This window comes from Mus caroli, chromosome 5, assembly GCF_900094665.2.
Source record: "Mus caroli chromosome 5, CAROLI_EIJ_v1.1, whole genome shotgun sequence".
NCBI classification, from domain to species: domain Eukaryota; kingdom Metazoa; phylum Chordata; class Mammalia; order Rodentia; family Muridae; genus Mus; species Mus caroli.
The window spans coordinates 103,582,201-103,599,255 of NC_034574.1; the positions used below are offsets into that span (position 1 = coordinate 103,582,201).

At 44.7% G+C, this 17,055-nt stretch overlaps 1 protein-coding gene across 13 annotated transcripts in view; it reads right to left on the reverse strand.

The window, feature by feature from the left end:
• Nucleotides 1-7,163: 7,163 nt before the first annotated feature.
• The window catches only part of Ep400 (E1A binding protein p400), a 106,818-nt gene continuing 96,926 nt past the window's right edge, over nt 7,164-17,055 (reverse strand). For 11 of the 13 annotated variants that reach the window (XM_029477964.1, XM_021163048.1, XM_029477962.1 and 8 more), the window contains 8 exons: nt 16,185-16,392; nt 15,890-16,071; nt 13,716-13,937; nt 11,647-11,842; nt 11,166-11,293; nt 10,571-10,717; nt 9,696-9,773; nt 7,545-9,237 (listed from right to left, as the gene is read on the reverse strand). In XM_029477964.1, the coding sequence (XP_029333824.1) occupies nt 8,965-9,237; nt 9,696-9,773; nt 10,571-10,717; nt 11,166-11,293; nt 11,647-11,842; nt 13,716-13,937; nt 15,890-16,071; nt 16,185-16,392 (1,434 nt within the window). In that variant the 3' untranslated portion in view covers nt 7,545-8,964. Of the gene's footprint in view, nt 9,238-9,695; nt 9,774-10,570; nt 10,718-11,165; nt 11,294-11,646; nt 11,843-13,715; nt 13,938-15,889; nt 16,072-16,184; nt 16,393-17,055 lie in introns of all 13 variants that reach the window. The other 2 variants (XM_029477957.1, XM_029477959.1) reach the window with 2 other exon arrangements.

The window sequence follows — 17,055 nt, forward strand, 5'->3', positions numbered from 1 at the left end:
TCATACAAATTCCAGATAGCTCCAACACAGCCACTTAAGTACTCTAACCCAGAACACCTAGGCACAGGCCACGGGCACTATCTTCAGGCCCTTGGCGGCTCTAGGAACTTGGATAAGGGGAAGCTTCCCACAGCTTTAACCAGGCTTCCCTCCCTTTTAAATTTCACATGTATGAGTGTTTACCTGCATGTATGTCAGTACAGCATATATGCCTAGTGCCCAAGGAAGCCAGAAGTGTTTGTTGGATCCCCTAGAACTGGAAGTACAGGCAGTTGTAAGCTGGATCCTCTACAAGAGCTGTAATTGCTGAGCCATCTCTGTGTCCCTGTCCAAGCCTTTTTAAATCTGGAGCTACCACAGCCCTGGCTTCCTTTACTGGTGTCTTGTTCCAGTTGCCTTGGTTTTGCCTCTTCCCTGTGACCTTTCAGAACATGCATTGCCCTAGACCCAAGCTAACATCACTTTCTTTCTCACAGGATCAGAGATCTCCCAAACACTGTCTGCCAGGATTAACTTAGTAAGATCTTGTGCTGGCTTTCTATCTGAATTGGTGATACTAAAAGGGATAGGTGCTAGGATAGCTGAGTGGGTGTTCACAGTGTTAGAACAAGCTTAATAACTTGTAATAAGACCAAACCGATATATAAAGTGCATGAGAATTGCAGTTGTGATGTTTGCTTCATGTGTATTTGGCCCAGAAAATGTTTTTCCAAAGCTTGTTTTAAGGAAATGCCTTAGGTAGAGCCTAATAGTAGGAATAAAGTAGGCAAAGCCATTGTGGGAGGTTCAAGACCGACAACAGCATCAGGCATTTTGCAGAAGAGTTTAAAACTGGGGGAAAAATTTCCTCAGAATCACCGAAACAAACATGGGCTCATGTTAACATTAACCCTGCCAGGCAGAAGCCACTGAAGCCACCCCACAGTAGGACACAAGACAGGGAAACATTTGGAGTAACTCACTCATCACACTATAGGGCCTGTTTGTTTCCCAGGCCTGCAGTGGTTACCTGACAGCTTTCTCTGCCCTGGACCATAGCTCTGTGGAATTTGCATCTGACCCTAGCCTCTTGCTGCGTGGGAGGTTGCTTACTGGGGAGTAGTACCCTGAACTGAGAGATTGAAAGTAGCCGGTGTCATTCTGGTTCTTTTTTTTTTTTTTTTAATGTTTATTTTGTCTGCATGTTTATCTATGTACTGTGTGTTTGAGGTCCACTATGGAAACCAGAAGAGGGCATCAGATAACCCTGGGACTGAGTTACAGTCAATTATGATCTACCATTTATGTGCTGGGAATTGAACCTGGGTCCTTTGGAAAAGCAGCCAGTGTTCTTAACTGTTGAGCCATCTCTGCAGCCCATCATTGTGTCCCTTAAATCACGGCCTTTATGGGTAAATACTGATCTGTCACAGGGTAGTCACAGTTGATTTTTGAAACAGCTGGTCTTTTTTAAAATGTTTGTTTACTGAGCAGGGTTCTCTGCATAGCCTGGCTGTTCTGGAACTTGCTCTGTAGACCAGCAGCCTTGAACTCTCCTGCCTCTGCCTCTTGAGTGCTGAGATTAAAGGCCTGTGCCACCTGCACTCCTAGCCAGATACAGATGGTTTTAATGTGAGTTATTAGAGCTAGGATTTTCACAGAGCAAAACTGAAAGCTCTTGCTGCTGAGAAAAGTCTTTCATATTAACCCTTCTGAATCTGCTAGCACCTGGTCTGAAGGTCAGACTTCCCTTTGAGTAATCAACATTGTGTTACTAATGCTTTCGGCATTTCATACAATGAAACTTTTTTTTTTTTTTGGTTTTGGTTTTGGTTTTTCGAGANAGGGTTTCTCTGTGTAGCCCTGGCTGTCCTGGCACTCACTTTGTAGACCAGGCTGGCCTCGAACTCAGAAANCCGCCTGCCTCTGCCTCCCGAGTGCTGGGATTAAAGGCGTGCGCCACCACGCCCGGCTCATACAATGAAACTTGATCATATTTACACACACACCCTTTTCTCCCATATCCATCCTTACTCTCACCTCCCCACCCATCTAGCCCCAAGGTTTTGTGTTGTTGTTTAAATCCATTGAATTGATTTGTATTATGGAGTATAGTTCCTGCCCTGCAATGTGGTCAGCCTATTAGGGGTCACACTACCAAAGAAAACTGAGTCCCTCTCCCAGTAGCAGTAATAACAGTAGTTCCTCAGCTTATACAGGTCTTGTGCCATCACAGTCTCTGAGTTCATATGCCTATTGTGTCTTGAAAGCATTTTCCCTTGAAGTTATGTACTGCCTCTGGCTCTTAAATTTTTTTGTACCCTCTTCCTCAAAGATCCCTGAGCTTGGACAGAGAGGTATGAAATGTTCCACTTAGAGGTCAACACTCCACACACACACACACTCACTCTGGACTTGTTGAGCAGCTGTCATCTGAAAGCTTTTCTGATGAGAGTTGGAAGTGAAAGATCCTGACAGAATGTAAAAGGTCACAGAAGCCCTGAAATTGGCAAAATAGATTTTATTGTTAGTAGAACTAGCTTCACTGATTTAGAAAAATAAAGGTGCACAATGCTTTGGCCGCTCCTCGAACCTGTGTGTTTGCCAATGTTCTGACCAGGTGTGTGCCCATTGCTGCACCTTCATTAGACTCGCCTTGTTTCCCTCCCATACCCATTTCTTGAGAAATCAATCATTTTAGAATAGATATTGTTTAGATCTGGAAATCCCCTACTCCCCCCTTCTCCTTTCCCCCCTGAGGGCCTATAAAAACTGGGTCCTCTTTCCCCTCGAGGTCGACTCCTCTACCCCTGTGTGGGATATGAGTCGTCCCCAGAGCTCTGGCTTTCTCCGAATAAAGCCTCATGTGGTTTGCAACAAGCTCGGTCTCTCGTGAGTTCTTGGGTGTCTGCTATTGTCCTGAGGCCTGAGCGAGGGGCTCCTCTCGGAGTCTTATCAGAAGTACACCTACCTATGGGGATAGCAGTGTCATTAAAAGTCATTTTTTACCCTGTGCTCATTTAACAGAATAATATTTGTTTCTCAAGCCTGTGACCTATACAGCCACAGATTCTTGGGCCCATTAATAGCACCTACTATTTCATGGAATAAGCCTTAGATTTAATCAGAAAGTGGTTGAGCAACTAGAGAAGGCTCAACAGTTAAGAGCATTTATTTGAATAGGGTTTGGTTTGGTTCCTAGAACCCACATGGCTTACAACTGTCTGCAACTCCAGTTCCAGAGGCTCTAATGTCCTCTAAGGGCACCAAAGGGCACCAGTTGTACATGGATATGTTGAAGAAAAAAATTACATTTTCAAGGAAACAGTTGGTGCCTGGCTTGGTGGCCCACACTTTTAATCCCAGCACTTGGGGGCAGAGAAAGGTGAATCTCTTGAGTTCAAGGCCAACCTGGTCTACAGAATGAGTTCCAGGACAGTCAGGGCTACACAGAGAAACCCATTTTTGTTTGTTATAAAAGCAGTTGCTTCCTCCTATAATACTTGTGCCACTTATGCACCTGTGGGCATATCTTGTCAAGCTAGCCATTATCGCAGCTCACAGGATTCACAGCTGGATAAGGTTTTCTCTCCAGCTAGCCAGTAGGGATGAAGCATCCAGGTTGAGTACCACCCCGATTTTTCCATGTTTGATAATGTAAGTATGTGGTGTCTTTTTCAACAATAAGATCTTATTAAGTTCTATTCTTGAGGGTAACCAAGAGCATTAGCAACAGTATGCATGTTTGGGGGTTTATGGCACCCAGTGGCCAACAGTTCAAATAGGTTATTTGCATTTCTGGGGTTATCTGCTAGCATGTGTTAGCTAGTTATAGGGTAACTCCATTTAAACTTACATGTACATGTATATATTAAAACATATCTACAGAAGGTCTTTCCAAAGGCCTTTAATTACAGAAGAGCACATCGGATGCCATTCCAGATGGTCGTGAGCCACTATGTGGTTGCTGGGAGTTGAACTCAGGACCTCTGGAAGAGCAGTCAGTGCTCTTAACTGCTGAGCTGTATCCAGCCCCAGCCATATCTAATTACTTGAATGATGTTTTAAAACAGCTGAAAATTCCATTGTGTAAAGGTGCATTTTTTTCATCAGTTGATGGGCTTCTAGGCTGTTTCCATTTCCTGGTTATCGTGAATAGAGCAATTAACATGGAAGAAGAAGCACCCTGGAGAAGTAGATAATAGAGGCTTGGGTATATGCCCAAGAGTGATGTAGCTGCATCATGGGGTAACTTTATTCTCAACTTTTTGAGGAACTGCCACGCTGACTTACAGTGGTTGTATCAATTTGTACTCAAAACTGGTGAAGGATGATCCCCTTTCCCTACAGTCGTGCCAGGTTCTACTGTCTGTTTTTAAAAACCTTGACCATTCTGAGTGGTATAAGATGTTTGAAGTCTCAAAGTAGTTTCCCATTTCCCTGATGGCTCGGGGTGGTCAACATGCTTCTCAGACATTTCATTAAAAAAATTATTTTTGGGGTGGGTTTTGTTTTCTTTTTTGGATATAGGGTTCTCTCCTTGGCAGTTCTGGAGTCCTCTGTGTAGACCCAGCTGACCATGACCTCACAAGAGATCTACCTGCCTCTGCCCACCAAGAGCTGGGATTAAGGGCTAGAGCCATCATGCCCAGCCCAGCCCTTACTTATGTGTCTGGGTCTTCTGTCTGCTCTTAACAGCTGAGCTGTCTCTCCAGCCCACTGTATGTCTTGAGAAGTTTTAGTTCCTTGCTGTATTTTTGTTTGTTTTTCGAGATAGTGTTTCTCTGTGCGCCCTGGCTTTCCTGGAACTCACTCTGTAGACCAGGCTGGCCTCGAACTCCGAAATCTGCCTGTCTCTGCCTCCCAAGTGCTGGGATTAAAGGCGTGTGCCACCACTACCCGGCCCTTGCTGTATTTTAAAGATTGGCTTATTTGCTTGCTTGTTTTTGAGGTTTAGGGTTTTTTGTTTTGTTTTGATTTTTAAAAGACTTTTAATGCTTATGTGTGTGGTATGTGAGCACAGGTTCTCTCTAATGGCTGTGTGTTCTAACTGCTGTTAGCTCCCCAGTCTATGTTTTAAGAGTTTTTTAGTTCTTTGTGTCTTCTAGACACTAATTCTCTACCAGATGTGTAGCTGGTAAAGACCTTTTCTCCTCTTCACATGAATGATACTGTCCCTTTGTTGTTCAGAAACCTTAAGTTTTATGAGGTCCCATTTATCAGTTGTTGGTTTTACTGCCTGCACTACTGGGGTCCTGTCCAGTAAGTCCTTCTGTATGCTTTTAAGTTTATTCCCCCCACCCCCGACCTCTATCAGATTCAGGGTATCATGCCTTACACTGAGGTCCTTTGATCCATTTGGAGTTGAGGTCTGGGCAGAGAGATAAGATTCCAGTTTACTCCACATCCTGCTTTTCAGTTTGACCAACATCATTTATTAAAGATGTCTGTCCTCTGATATCTTTGTTCCCTTATCAAAAATCAGATGGTGGTGGTGGGGTGTATGGACTTACCAGGGTCATCAGTTCTACTGCATTGGGTAATGTGCCTTTTTATGCCAGTGCTACGCTGGTTTTACTACTGTAGCTCCATAGTGCAACTTTAAAATTGGGGGTGGTGATACCCTCAGCAGCTCTTTCACTGTTCAGGATTGTTTGGCTGTCCTGGGTTTGTTTCCATATGAAGTTTGAGATTGCTTTTCAGTTTCTGTAGAGAACTGTATTGGAATTTAGATGGTGATTGTATTCAATTTGTGCTTTTTGGTAGGATCCTCATATTCACAACCTTAACCCTACCAATCCATGGGCATGTGAGGTGTCCCCATCTTTTGTTTCTTCAGAGTCTAGGAAGTTTTTGATATACAAGTCTTTCACTTCCTTAGATTTATTCTAAGCTTTTTAATTTTTATTAATTTATTACTATTATTTTCACAATAGGGTTTCCTCTGTGTAGCTATGGCCATCCTGGAACTTGCTCTGTAGATCAGGCTGGCCTTAAATTCAGAGATCCCCTGCCTCTACCTCCTGAGTACTGGGATTAAAGGTGTGTACCACCCCCACCCAGCAAGCTTTTAATTTTAGGACTATTATGGATGGGATCATTTCTCTGACTTCTCAGTTATATCTGGCATTTGTATATAGGAAGGTTACTGGTTTTTGTGTGCTAATATTATGTCCTGCTACTTTGTAGAATTACTTATCAGATAATGGTGTTACTGATGTGTGTAGTTTGTATTTTCTGTATAAAATCGAATTCATCTCCTTCACTTGTCTCTCCACTCTAGTTAGATTCCAAGTTCTATATCCAACATGAGAAGGGAGAGTAAACATTCTTGTTTTGTTTTAGTGGAAATGTTTTGAGGATTTCTCTATTTAGTGTAGGTTTATTTTGCCTTTATCATGTTGAAACATGTTCCCCTTCCAGGACACAGAAATGTTGGATTTTGTCACAGGCCCTTTCTGAATGCAATGAGATGGTTTGTCCTTGAGTCTGATTATGCGTGGTGTATTAAGTTTATTGACTGACCCATGCTGAATAATCCTTGCATGTCTGGGATGAAGCCATCTTGATCATGGTGTATCTTTAAAAAAAATTACAAATTTAGTTTTGAATATTTGAGAATTTTTACATATATGTTAAGAGGTTGGCTTTTTTTTTGGGGGGGGTGCATCTTTGCTTTTGGCATCAGGCTAAAACTGAATTCAAGAAATAATTTATTGTTCCCTCCTTTCTTACTTTCCAGAATAACTTGAGTAGTACTGGTATTAGTTCTTTGAAGGTCTGATAGAATTTGTTGAGGCACAAATTAGACTTTGTGTACTAATGTATGATTGGCTTTGGAGAAAGTTTTTTTTTTTTTTTTTTGCAGTGGGTCCTTGGCATCAGGAATAAGATCTATGGCAGTGTTTTTGATATGGTTATCTGGTATTTGGATCTGGTTGTGAGTTCTTGGGGCCACTTTGTGTTGATCTGCAAATGGGGTATCAGATGTGGTCCAGCTCAGCAAGGGTAAGTTCTTTCTATGAAGTCATGACAAGTGGACCACAGCAACTTAATGTTTTGAACCAATCCTTCACATCTCTGCTTCATTTGTGCCCTAGCAAAATACCATCTGACACAACTGACTTTCCCTTGAGTCATTAAGGTTTGTCTGGGTCTGTATAGGATGGCATCTGGTGATGGTAGTGGACATACCAGAAGAGGTGGCGACCATGGGGCCAGCTAGGCTGAGGGCCACCTGGGGATCTGCCGGCATGAGCAGAACCCGAAGGAAGAGATGTGAGGGCTGATTTTGCTTGATAGGTCTAAGCAGAAATGAAGCAGTTTTTCCAGTGTCCTAATGGAAGGTGTCCAGGAGAGGGCTGTGTATGGCTCTACACTGGGGTCACCTGATCATCTCGGGTAGAAGGGGGACTGTGCTCATAAGGACATTTCTATTCCCTGGTGCAGTCCTGTTGCCCGGTAGCTAAAGAGGAAGACCTTGGCCATGACTTTGGAGCAATAGAGACTGAAAGCCTTTGGTGCCAACATTGCTCCTTTTGTTTATTAAGACAGAACAAGAAAGGTGTAGAAAGGTTATTTATTAGCCTTTGCTTAGTAGGACATCTTGTCCTTTTAAAATCCTATTCAAGTACAAATGCTTGTGTTTACAAAGTATTTACAATTTCAGTCCTGTTTCTTACATTTTTAAAAAAACACAACAGCTATCTGGTTGAAAAATAAACAAAAGCAACTGCCAAAAAAGAAGACTCTGCTTCTCACACTGCCTTTTGTGTCCCACCAAACATGGCTTGGGCACACTGAAGAAGGATGGAGAAAGGTATGTTGTTCACAAAGGAGCCCATGGATCTACAAGGAACAGGAGCTGCTGCTGCTGGGAGCCAGATACCAGGTACCTAGGAACCTCCAAAGCTCCCCAACACAGCACACACCAAGACAAAATGATGGGGTTTTGTTTATGGGACTGCATACAGGACCTCTTCTGTTTTCAACACCTGCTACCTTCAACCCATGTTTCACATTAAGAGCTCAAAAGTGAGTTCTGGGTGGCATCAGGATGGGATGTATTGTCACATTCCTGCCCACACAGGACACAAACAGTGGGATAGACATGATGGCACACAACACAACCACTTGTGTCTTCCAGGCTGCGGTACTAACATGATAGCACAGGCAATTCAGGCCAGAGGACAGGCGTCAGCACTGATGTGGAACATGGACCTTCCGCTCTGGCATAGTCACCTTGCAATAGTAAGAAGAGTAAACACATAGATAGGACTCGGCTTCATTTTAACTAACCCCTTCAACTGCAATGGCCGTAACAGGCACAACAGTTTAGCCACGACATCTGAAATTGGTAAAGAGCTGCCAGGGGTAGGGTGGACCAAATGATGCCTTCCTAAGCAAATACTAGGCTTTCCAGACTAAGCCCAGACCAGGAGAAAAGTAAGGGAAAGTAATGTTGGTTTCAACTCCACCAGGCTACAGCACCTGAGACCCACACTAGCTTGTCACAAGAACACTGTAAAGGATCCACGGAGGTGCCTAGTAAAATGTGTCTAAACACAAACTTACTATACAGAGATGGTATCAGCCCCAGAGCATCATTCAAATCAAAGCTAATGTTCACGGGGGCAAGATGGGTGCCTGTAACAAAAGCCATACTGAGAAGGGTATATGCACTTTAAGAAAGAGGACCAGAGTGGAGGCTCTGGAAAGAGACTGGGATCTCTCCTGCTGAAGGACTACAATGCATGTGCTGAACAGTGGTATCCAACAATGGTAGGATATGGAGTCCTACCAAGTACTGAGCTGTGCACACTAAGAGAAACTGTGCACTGCCTAAACATGGACCGCCACTGTCACATGCACACAGGACAAAGTCAAACAACTGGGTAGCCACCCTATAGGCAGCAGATCCCATAGTCCACAAACAGTATAGAGTTCTGCCAGGACAGCCTTACATAGTATCAACCAATCTCCATCCTACTGGCATGGAGGTTTGGTGGGTGTCTTCAGCCGCACAGCAGGAACTCTCATTTGCAACTTTGGCTGCTGGCTTGGGCTGTCTGAGCTGGCTGGAAGCTGTGCTGGGCTTGGGCCACCAGGGGTCTGCAGTGATGCTGAGGCTGTCGTCACCACCTGCTGCTGGATGAGCTTCTGCTGTACCAGCTGGGCTGTTGCAGTCACCGTTGGGATCATCTGTACCTGTTGCCCTGCTGCTGTTGCCTGTGTGAGCGTCACCGTCTGTGGAGAAGCCTAAGCCAAGATCAGAAAGCACATGTTACCAGAACCACTGCATACACCCTGTGGTCTCAGAAAAATAGTGAAGGATTTGGGCCAGTGTAACTTCATTTGGTTTCTTCAAATCAACAGGCAACTTAAAGTGAAAATGTTTCAGTATTTAAAACAAAAGTCAACTTGCCACCTTACCTCCACCTGGACCCCACACTGCTGACACTCCCCAGAAGCTGTAATCCTACCTTGTGGAAAATGCGAAAGGTGCCTGCTGAGAGCAGGTTCAGGCACAAGCCAAGTCCTTAAGCTCAGTAGTCCTGCTCTGGAAATTCCCTAGTTATTCCCCTGAAAGCTCATCTTTTTGTGTGCATTAATTATGAAAACCAAAATCAATTCTCAAATCACTAGCATCCTGCTAGGATGAAAACCTTTCACAAATTGTGACCCCGCCCGCCTGCCCCCAGGTCTGCACAGCCTACCTGCTGAGAAGCAGATGCAACTTGTTGTATACTGGCCACAGGTGTTTGTTGCTGTACAACTTGAGGAAGTTTTGCAACCTTTGACAAGGCAAGCATAGGATTCAAAATACACGCACAAACATAATAGCATGTAATATGAAGAAACAATCTAAGTGTGCCCACCAGGATCCTAGGAATGTGAAGAGCAACTGAATCCCCTTCATAAACAACCCATAACAACTCATGAGGATTTTAGTTTCATATTTTAACTTTCTCTTTTAGTAAATGTGACTTAGCCAGCAAGCTAAGTGGACCAGGAAGCCTCACCAGGCCAAGCACTGAGACTTCCAAGTCGCTTCATCCGAGTGCACTTACATAAAACAAAACTTTCTACCCTGTGTTCACTTCCTGCAGACAATTGCTGCAGAAGTAAATCTCTTGCTGTTGTCAAAACAAGAGGTTTATTTTCCAGCATGTCAGGGTCAACCCTCAATCAGCAAAATTTACTTTTTAAAAGCTGAAGTTGTGGCTCACTAATGAAATTCTTCTCATGAAGCCACAGGTTCAATTCTCAGAATCACAAACACTACAAAACTTCCCGATACAGACTGTGGTGGCACCTACAACCTCCAGCACTCTGGAAGCTGGGCAGGATGGTGAGTTTGAGGTCAACATGGGCTATAGATATAGCACGTTCAGTGCCAGCCTGGGCAATATAAAACAATCTTCTAACTATCTGTTTAATAGTCAGATTTAGGGAACCTCTAGCATGCATATAGGGGATCCTAAAGCCTGTTGTAGCAATGTTCATGTGTCTGAAATTAAAAAATGTGTGCAAACATTCATACAAATTAATACTTTTTAAAAAACCAACCCCCTCCCCGCCCCATGCTTACCTGGATCTGAGTCTGAACCTGCTGAGTCCCGGCCAGTTTCTGGGCCTGGGAGATGGGTGTGGTCAGAAACTGGGTTTTAAGGGCTGGCTGGGCAGCATAAGCGACCTTCTGCTGCGGGCCCTGAGTAGTGATCTGTTGGGTGGTCAGCTGAAAAAAAAAGAGACAGCAGAGGCTCAGCCAGGTGAAGACTAGATTCACTACTCAGAACCTCAGCAACTGCCAGCGATCTGCACCTCCTAGAAAGTATGTTCAGGACTATCCTAAGACCCTGGCATTGCCCTGCCTTTATGCCACTGGAGGATACCTATGGCAAGTCACTACATACAGGAAGCAGTGTATCCTGCCGGAACCCACAGTCCCAGTGGAAAAATCCATACCTGGTATCTAGCTTGAGCCTACTCACCCTACCATCATCAGTTACATAAGCATTCATTTCAAAATGAAAGGAAAACAAGAGACACTGACCACATTAGCACCTCCAGCTTGCAACCCCATACCTCGTGAGGCCTGTAGCCCAACACAGCCCGATTGTTCTGGACCCTCCTCTCCAGCACAAAGCTGCACTGAAGTCAAACTTCAGACAAGGAACCCGTACCTTCTGCTGAACAGCAGCCTGGCCCTGGGCAACCTGTGGCTGGATGGCCTTCTGCTGTTGGACGGCTGTCGGCTGCTTGTACTTCAGCAGCTGTTGGACATTGACGGGTTGGGCCACGACAGTCTGCCCTACAACAACACCAAGTCAGTTAGGCAGGTCCTGGCAAGGGCTCCCTGCTTATCCAGGCTCTGTCCAGAAAAGATTAAATTCTAGAATTGTCTTAAGGCAAACTTAGCAGGCTCTACATTGTACTTCTAATTCATAGATGATGAAATGTGGAAAATGTGAGAGTGTTAACACCAAGGGTCAAAACTTGGGACTTGGAAATCTAAGAGAATTTACACTCAGCCCTAGGACAACATGTGTAAAGCCAGTGTTAGGACAGAGCAAGGCAGTGACCATCTCCACCAGAAAAACCTCCCTGTGTACCACATGGCCACCTGGGAAAGGCATGCAGCAAGAGGAGGCTGCAGGAAGGTACCTGCTGTTTTTTGTGGCTGTCCAATTGCCACGCTGATCCCTGCAACGTTCATAGGCAGGGTCGTGACCCCTGGCGAGGAGACCACAGCTGCTGGGACAGATACCACCGGAGGCTTTGCCAAGGCCACCTGAGCAGGCTGGGGCGTCTGAGTTTGCATCTGCCCTTGTGCCTGCAGCTGAGAAGTAGGGACTCGGGTCTAAACAGTGGAAATAACAGGAGAATCCAGAGAAATTCAGACGTTGTGTGCCTTGTCTTTCCTACTTTTAAAAAAACATCTTTTGACCAGTGGTCAAGAAAATTTACAAAGATGGACTAAGTGGAAAATCTAAAATCATGAGCCCAGCCCAGGGATCTCTGCTTGCCAGTAACAGATACATAGGGACAGAATCTGTACAAGACCTTTGGGTTGTCAGCCCCGCTGCCATGTTCTGATGTCCCTAAGATTCCAGATACATCTCTCACCAGTCATGTGCCACTTAACTCTTCATCTTCTGGCTTCCACTCCCTTCTCTCCAAGATTACTGCCACAACCACCCAAGGCTACCTGATCCCACAACTTTCCCACACTGCTACCAAATGCTTTTCTCCTTAAATTACATTCTACAAAAGGACAATGAAAATGAGTCCATTTTTGTATATATAGAGATTATCCAAACAAACACATGAACAAAAAGAAGCCTAAGAAAGTAAAAGCTACCCACGGTCTTAAAGTGCTCACACACACAGGAAACCAAAAAGGCATCTCTTCCATCTGAGCAAAAAATGCCGTAGAAGAAGTCACTTTTAAAGTCCTTGATGAAAGATTAACCTTCATTGTCAATCTGACTGGATTTAGAACTGCCCAGGAGACAACCCTCTGGGAAAGACTGTATGGAGGTTGCAGAGCAGAGGGAAAGACAGGCCCTGAATGTGGATTGGGAGCCCAGACAGAGCCTGATGAGTTGATGTAAGCATTTGTCTCTGCTCCCCAACTGCAGTGGCGATGTTACCTGTCTCCTTTTTCTCGCAGTGCCACAACTCCCCACTATGATATCAGGTATTTTATCACATCAAGGAGGAGAGGAAAGGAACTAACTAATCCAGTTGCTAACCCACCTTTTAAATGTCTCTAGGTTACAGCCCCTCTATTTTTGTAGAAAATAAGAGCACTGTTGTATTAATGAGCATGTGAGGTTTGTGGCCTAATTACTACAATCTTCTCTGCAACAGCTAATTAAGCTTCTGTCTACTAGCTGTTACCACTCCCCTGATGTGCAGTGTTGTAAACAGAAGCACAGCAATCTTCTGTTTGAAATAAGTCATCCTCAGACTTACTCTTTGATGGAGGGGCCTCTCACAAAGACTTACAGAGCAGGGCCAGGACCAAGGCCCTATCTCAAGCTACAGTTGCCAAGTACAGGATCCAAGCAGGTAATTAGCCTATGTGCCACAGTTTCTTCATCTGTAAAAGGTAGCTCAGTACAAAATACTCAGACACTAGTGCAGAGCTCCTAGGGCTGCACTGGTTGGGCAAGCCCCCAAAAGAGCACATCATCAGATTCTAAGAGCACTGACCACTGCGTGCGCATCTCCCCAGACACCTTGCTACATTCCTTCCTTTAGACCTTCAAACGCTCTCTCCCTGCTGACTAGAGGACTGGCCATGGAACCTTTGTGCCTGCAACAGTCACATTGTGCTCCTGTACTCTAGCCATACTGGCACTGCCCCTTCCTTTCCCCAGCAAAGAACAGGACAGCTAGTGTGCTGTGCCTCCCCTCGCTGTTCACCTTCTGCTATATTCCCAACCACTCAGTCCCCTACAGGCATGGTGACACTCGATGGCTCTATAAGAAGCTCTAGCACAACCTGCCACAAATCTCATACCTCATCCTCTCTAAGGATCAAAGGCTATGCAATCCTAGCACTTTGAGTTTAGTCTCTATAACACTCAAAGATGGAAGAAAACCAACTCTACAGAGTTTCCAACCTAGATACATGTCTCCCCACCAACCTAAATAACAAAAACAAAAAGCTTTGGGGAAATGGAGAGATGGTACTTTGGACAACACATATATGAACTAGAACTTACAAGCCGGGCCACCTGGAGGTTGGTCACTGTGGTGCCTGTGAGCAAAGCCCCAGGCCGTGGGGCCGTGACTGTGGTAAGCTGAGGACTCTGCTGTTGCTGTGGGGGCTGTGGAGTCTGTACTTGCACTTGCGCTGGTTGCTGTGGGGGACCTGGCTGGGCCTGCGGTGGTGGGGGCTGTGGTGGCAGCTGCATCTTCTGTTTCTGCATCTTGATGATGTGTTCCTGAAATCCAAGTAAGACATGAGCTAACCATAAGCCACCCTCCATCTCTACTGAGATATCCAGTACATGAGCTGATATGCAGAGCTCCTAGGGCATTGAATGAAAATCAGTATTTCACTAAGAAACCAGGAATACCAATTCTGACAGATCACTAAGTTCAAACCAAGCTTTCTAGGTTCTTACTTCTCACAACTAGTCTAAATAAACAGCTAACAACTGTAACTAAACTCCATCAATAGTAATAACTTGGCAACAAACCTATGCCTTTCAAAAAAGTGCAAACATCAAGATAAGAAAATGAGCTGGGCGTGGTGGCTCAAGATCGCAATTCTAGCACAATGGAAGTAGAGGAAAAAGACCAGTAACAGCTACGTGATACCACCAGACTCAAAACCAAAAACAAAGCTATCAAGAACATTATCAAAAAACATTAAAAGAAATCACCCTCCTACCCCCAAATGTATGTGTTGTTCCTAACAGATCTCTCTGGATATATAAGAGATAACAATGGCTTTGAAACTGAATTAGGAGAATGTGGGTGAAGAATCAAGGAACAAGAGAGTGAGTAGGACTCCTGGCAGCTGCTCTGGGTGGGAAATGCTAACTGAGAGTAGTCTCAGTGACAGTAACAGCTATCATACAATCTGCTTCTGCTGGCCTTAGAGACCTGAGAATAATTACTGTGCTTTACTGGAAGAAAAAGACTACACAGGGCTGTCTAATTCAGCAGCCACAGCCTTGGGAGGTTATGAGGAGCTCTGAAAGCTTAACTGCTGAACGAGGAGCTGGATGTCATGGTTTGTGGCATTTCAAATGTTTTCAAATGATTTAAAACATGTGCATAGTATCCACACATAGCTGGATAGCTCCCAAAAAGAGGTGCCTGATCACCACTTCTCAAAAGGACAAGGGTTAAAGTGGTCGTAAACACACTCAAGAGGTTCCAATAGAAGGAGGACAGCAGATACATCTCTGGGTCCTTCTCAAGCCTCACAGAGGTGGCTGCACCTCAGCTCCAGTGTGTCAAGCCTCTCTGACCAGCAGTAAGTAGGAATCACCAGGAAAAGTTCTAGTTCACACTGTATGTATTTTTCTGGTTTCTTTTCATGCTGCATACTCGTGATTCTGCATTAGTCGCAAGGATATAACATTACCTCCTACAGGAAACACAGCACAAACGATAGCAAGATAATAGCAGACTGGCAAAACTAGGATCAATGTTTACACAAGCAACAAAGAGAAGTATACTGGACCTAGCTGCTCCTGAAGAGGAGCACTGAGGAGTGTCTTTGTACTATCCTCCAAGAATGGTTCACATTTTAGTCCTCTGGAAAATGATGGTTTTTCCAGGTAGCTGACTGAACCCCTGTGGCTGTAAAGAGGGTGGCTTGTTAGACCTTTGGCAGGCTCAGCAGGCAAGAGCACAGACTGCTCTTCAGAAGGTTCTGAGTTCAATTTCCAGCAGCCACATGGTGGCTCACAAACACCCATGAGATCTGACTCCCTCTTCTGGTGTGTCTGAAGACAGCAACAGTGTACTTATTTATAATAATAAATATATCTTTGGGCTGGAGAGAGCAGGGACTGAGCGAGCGGGGCTGACCAGAGGGAGCAGAGGTCCTAAATTCAATTCCCAACAACCACATGATGGCCCACAACCATCTGTACAGCTACAGTGTACTCACATACATAAAGTAAAGAAGTAATTTTTTTAAGAAAAAAAAAATGATCTGTGCCAATACAATGCATAGGATTCAAGATTCACTTTCAGCAGGAAACTAAGGTTTCCCAATGCTTCTTAGAGGCATGACACACGCTTACTGGATGGAAAGCTGTTTAAATACAAGAAAGGCAGCTCTCTACCTAAAGACAATGCTGGGTTTTTACAAAATAGGTTCTGAATTGAAGAAAGGCTAGGTATGCCTGTGACGTACAGAAAAGGATATATTTACCGGTCCTAGCTTGCTCACAGCTTTGATCTGTGCAGGAGATTGGGCCTGGCTCTGGAGCTGTGGAACTTGCACCTGGGAAGTCTGCTGTTGCTGCTGCTGCTGCTGCTGTTGCTGCTGCTGCCTAAGAAGCTGGAAATGAGCAGCAGGGGTGATGGTTTTTCCAGGTAGCTGAACCCCTGTGGCTGTAAATAGGGTGGCTTGTCAAACCTTTGCTTGCTCAACTCTTCTGGAGAATAACTGCAGGCTGAAGCTCCAATAGTGGATATTGGCTCAGAGAAACACCAAGCCACTTTACCTTGAGACACCTGGGTTACTAAGGAACGGGTTGGAGTCTGCACCGGAGTCAGGTTGGTAGTGACCACAGCTGAGGCTGTCACTGAAGTAACTGCTCGAACACCTTGAGTAGTTGTCATGGATACCAGGTCAGTGGTGGCAGTGGCTGGGGAACCAACTGCTCGTTGTTGAGTGTGGACCACCTGAGCAGGAGCAGAACCTCCAGACGTCTAGAAAGGTAACATAGGAATGTTATAGCTGCCCACTGTAAGGCAAGATGTATGTTTCCCTCCAGAAGTCCATAGTTTCAATGGCTTGTTCCATGCAAAGTGGATTCAGCTGGGCATGGCTGTGCACACCTTTAATCCCAGCAGTTGAGAGGCAGAGGCATAGAAAAGAAAAAAGTGTGAATTGTTTGTCAAGATTCTGTTTGTTTGTTTGTTTTGGTTTTGGTTTTTTCGAGACAGGGTTTCTCTGTGTAGCCCTGGTTGTCCTGGAGCTCACTTTGTAGACCAGGCTGGCCTCAAACTCAGAAATCCGCCTGCGTCTGCCTCCCTAGTGCTGGGATTAAAGGTGTGCACGCCCGGCTTGAAGATTCATTTTTAATGTACAGCTCCCCAACTGTTCTGGTGTCATCTGGTGAGGACAGTACTTTCCTTTCTGGCTTCCCTTGGCATGCTCAGCAAACCCGTTGGTTACACACAAGCATGTGTATCTACACTGCTCTGTAACCTCCCTAACTTCATCCATTTTGTGGTCTACCTCTGTAGGATATCAGAGAAATTACATCTTCCTAACCTAAGTATTCTTTAAACTGCAGAAGGGCACAGCATGCTGATGTAAGAGCATTAGATTTTTGAGATATCACTTTTTTTTTTTTTTTTTTTTTTTTG